Source organism: Lactuca serriola, chromosome 4, assembly GCF_051521515.1.
Source record: "Lactuca serriola cultivar US96UC23 chromosome 4, Lser_US96UC23_V15, whole genome shotgun sequence".
Classification (NCBI taxonomy): Eukaryota; Viridiplantae; Streptophyta; class Magnoliopsida; order Asterales; family Asteraceae; genus Lactuca; species Lactuca serriola.
The window spans coordinates 364,961,887-364,966,642 of NC_136411.1; the positions used below are offsets into that span (position 1 = coordinate 364,961,887).

Below are 4,756 nucleotides of genomic sequence, written 5' to 3' on the forward strand. Positions count from 1 at the left end.
GATCGAGAGAAAACCTAAAGAAATCATTCATAAGTACTGAATTAGTACAAAAACAAAAATGACTTATTTTGCAACAAAAAAAAATTAATGACTAAATGTGTACAAAAATATTAAGGACTAAATATTTACAAAGTGAAAAATATATTAACCTATTAAGTCATTTTACTGGCTAACTTGGAGTAGCCGGTTATAAGGACTGAATGTGTACAATTTAACAATTTGAAGGGGGTAAATGTGGACGAAAAAAACTCAATGACCAAATATTTATAAATCGAAAAATATATTATCTTTTTAAGTCATTATCCATTTTTTTTAAATGTTTTTATAACGTTTCAAGCTTTTTACTTATATTTTCTCACATTAACATATTTTTTTACAAAAGGTTTTGCAAAAAAGTATTCCTAAGTTTTTTTTTAAAAGAATGTTATGGATTCGGATTATCTATTTTTTAAAAGTCAGTTTGAGATAGACAAATAAATCTTCAAAAATTTTTGATTAAATAATGTAAATGAACAAAACGTCAAAACCGTTAAAAAAAATAAACAAAGTGATTGATGCACGGACATCGCATGGAAAAGAAATGATACATGGTAAATTAATATGTAATTTTTATAATATGTGATTTCTTTACATAGTTTTGAAATAATTTAATGAACGAGAGATTAACAAAACGTTGATTTAAATATCTTTTGGTGTTTTGAAAATCATAAGAAGTGACGATGTTTGTGTTCTCGTAATATATTTGTGGTGGTGGCAGTTTGGTTTGGGTTCCTTTTAAACATTTGTTTCACCAACAGAAACTTTTTGAATCAGAATTTTGTAATTTACCATATATTCACAAATATACTAACTTGAATTCCATTTCATTTTTGTCCTAAACACCCTATAAGATTTTAATTGCTTTGGATTTCTAATCCATTGAATTCTATTTTCTTTTGGTGAATTCAATACTTCCAAAAGGATATGAAAACCAAACTTTAGTTTTTACACAAATATATGCCAATTTGTTATTTTTTTATGATAAAATCTTAAAAGTAACACAAGCTAACATGCATTAGAAACACATGAAAGCAGTAAAATCACATGCCTCTCATCGTTAGTCATCCTATCAAAAAGGAAATTAAGTAATCATTGGTGATCCTTTGTAATTATCGTTATGAGCCTCCTATAGTCCATAGACGCTAATTTCTACTTTAATTATAGAGACATTAATCCATATATATAAGCTGTTTGTTTGTATTCTCACACAATAATACAACTTAGTTACACAGTCGTTTACTAAAATGACCACAAAATACCAATATTTAGGTTTTTAAGTTGTTTGTTTGTTTTTTTTTTTTTACAATTGAATAATAAATTAAACAATATAAGAAAAAAGTTAGAACTAATTCAACGAAACGCAGGTGTCTTCAAACATTCGTGAGATATGTAAAATATGTAAAACAACACACATATTTAAACAACTTGCTTTGATGTAGTCAACAATATATGTTATATCACCGTCTACCTTTTCAAAGTTGATTTTTTTTTTAATATTTCAAAAATGAAAATAATAAGAGGAAAACATAATGCATGATATTTGTTCTTCATTGATTGTATCTAAAGCGAGTTTATGATACATATTGGATGTAAAGCATGCTCACTCATAAACAGTGTTTATTGTGATCAGCCTTTAGGCATATTGGCCTAACTAATATTATAATTTTAGTGAATAATTCAATGACGCTTCACTGTTTCATATAAACATAACGTATAACGTATTCCATTTAAGTTGTCAATAATGGATCAATTGAATAAGATAAAGAACAATTTTAGATGAAACAAAACATATCAAATTGGTCGATAGAGGAGAAAGTAGCCCAGGAGGTTTTCTTAACAATCTCATAGATCATTTACTAAAAAAATTAGATTATGATTGGAATTGATAAAATGTTTTAGATTATAGCTAACAAACTATATAATTGTTTAAAAAAGTGACAAGAATAGAGACTATTTTGACTTATTTTTAGGTTTTTTTTTTCAAAAAATTACCAGTTTTGAATATAATTCTGCAGTAAAAGAAAACACATACATGATTATAAAATAAAAATAAATATACAAATATACTATTGTACTTTATGTTTTTTTTCCTCTTTATGACCTATGTTTCTTTTTTCCTTTATCTTTTGTTGTGTTGAAGTGTGGCATACTCTCTGTTAAAAGAGGACTACATTAGACATGTGAAAGAAAAGGTAAACGATGCGTATTTGGTATATGATGAGTTAAGAAGTAACAATTCCTTTTATTGGAATTAACGAAAAATATATGTTTGTTATGCCGCATAAAATGGTATATATTATTTTTATTTATAAATATTTAATAAAACAAATTCATTTAAATCTCACAATGCAAACTAAATTACTTTTTTTATTATTATTATTTTCATAAAACACCTAAAGAATATATATATATATCTGTTTATTATAGTCCTATCTAATTGGTTCATTATATATTTTTTTAGCTTTTAGCATGTTTACATATTTCTGATAAAGAAAAATCAATAAAGTGAATAATAATCAGACAACAGAGATAAAACCATACATTTATCAACTTTGCAATCTATTAAAGAAAATTGAATTTCAACAAATAATGAGATAGTATGAATCTTTTCTATTAAAGCTTCATATAATTAGGCAATTTATATCTTCTAAATTAGCTGTCAAGATCAAATTATATCAGCTTAAAAAACAGAAATAATGTGCACATTGCATTTTTAGTACAATTAATTAAAAAATATATAAAAAAGAACAAAGTATTAAGTACGATAATCACTTTCCAAAATCTAAAACACTTTAGTAATCCATTCCAATGATCTAATATTATATCTATATATATAATTTCCAAATGTATATATAGCTATATATGATTAATTTGTAATTGTACCTGTTTGAATAATCTTCATAGATTCATGATGAAAACAGCCCATGTGGCAATCACGATTGATGAGATAAGAGGATAACTGATTCCGGCGATTGTAGTGCCACCACTTTTGGCCGGAGAAGGCTGAGGAGCCGGAGGTGGAATGAATTCAACCACATTCACAGCGACTTTCATGCCATTGTAACAGTAACCTCCACTTGCAAGAAAGTAATATGGCTTTGGTTGAGTGAGCTCAAACACATCACGTCCAGCACCTCTCGTGATGTTGAAGATGAATCCTTGATCTGTGCAGTTTTTGTAGCTGGTTTCGTTCACCTCCAACACGTTGAACATGTGCTTGTCGTATACGAAATCTGCAAAAAGTGAAAACAGATCGATTGAATGTGATTTAGAAGAAGAAGAAGAAGAAGAGATGAATTACTTGACGATATGTTGTATGTATGATGCAGATCTGAATAAGGATTCCAGAATAAGAAAAATCGAATAAAACTGAGAACAGAATATTTTGCTAAAAGAAGCAAAGAGAAGATTGATACGTATATTGGTAGAAGAAGATTCAAGAGTTTGCTAGGAATTAATGACAATAACTACAAATATAGAAAGTTTATGAGAATTCTCCTGGCATAGGATGATACCTCATTCAGAAAGAATTTATTGCACAGATTATGTCATTGGATGATTGATTGAATGTGATGAGAGATAATTAATTCGAAGAAAATTCTGATGAAAATGCAAGTAGATTTAGTGTACACAGTAAGGAATGAAGAACAAGGAAAATAACTAAATAAAATTGATAACAACTTACGCGAAGAACATTCAGAAGTACGAGGAAATAGATAAAATCTCAACAAATTTTAGAGAGTTCATTAGGATTCCATTCGTTCTATCATTGTTTGAATGTGAAGACAGATTAGATAAACAAAATGTAATAAAACTGAAGTAAAGCAAAAAGTTGAACGCAGAGAATTAGCTACACAGAATCAAAGTAATTAATTGTTATGCATACGAAGAACATTCGACTATTTGTAATTGAATTACGAAAAATCAAATTTCGTAAACTCGATGAAAATTCTCCTGCTATTCGATGATTCATCATCGAGACCAAAAAAATTACTGGACAGATTGCATCACGGATCATAATTGGATGTTACGACAGATCAAAACAAATGGTGAAATTAGAGACAGAGACAAAGACGTGTTGCTTACAGAGCCAGTCGCCGACGTAGAACGTCTCCTCACGAGACCAATCAGTGTAATTATAATTCGGTTTCCACATTTCCTTCCCGCCGACAAGGTGGCGCACCGGACTTCTACACATCACGCAGGTTAACATCGCTGCAGCCGCCACCATTAACACCACCGTCTTCAGCCAAACGACACCTCCTGATCTGCGCATTGTTCCACAAATCTTCAATTACAACGAGTATGCAACGATCTCTCACTCTCTCTCTCTCTCTCTCATACACTTACACACAGAGTGAGATAATAAGAGTGACGGAGGGCGGAGGCCATATATAGCACCCGAATCGTTTGGAAAAAGCTGAGAAAATAAAGGCAGTGTGAGGGTGGCCGAGCAAGGGGCAATTTGGGAAACATAAAATATCTGGGTAACGTGGACCACCGGCGCAACTTAGCGAGAGCGGGGCATAACAAACTTCACCCTCTCATGCCATGCTACCACCATTTTAGTGTAGGACCAATGTACAACTTTCGTGTTCTTTCATTCTTGTGGAGGTTTTCGTGTGAGATGTGGTAAATGTACTATATGCATTACACGTTGTACATTCAAAATAAGTGAAACAACAGAAATACTATTTTTCCCTTATTTGTTTTATTA

The 4,756-nt window shown here is 30.1% G+C and overlaps 1 protein-coding gene across 1 annotated transcript; it reads right to left on the reverse strand.

Annotated features, from left to right (window-relative positions):
* Nucleotides 1-2,719: 2,719 nt before the first annotated feature.
* On the reverse strand, nt 2,720-4,414 carry LOC145100755 (early nodulin-like protein 20). Its single transcript, XM_079037901.1, has 2 exons — nt 4,126-4,414; nt 2,720-3,272 (listed from the first exon to the last, which is right to left on the reverse strand). Exons 1-2 carry the CDS (start codon nt 4,313-4,315, stop codon nt 2,938-2,940), a joined length of 525 nt encoding a protein of 174 aa, XP_078894027.1. The 5' UTR covers nt 4,316-4,414; the 3' UTR covers nt 2,720-2,937.
* Nucleotides 4,415-4,756: the final 342 nt, after the last annotated feature.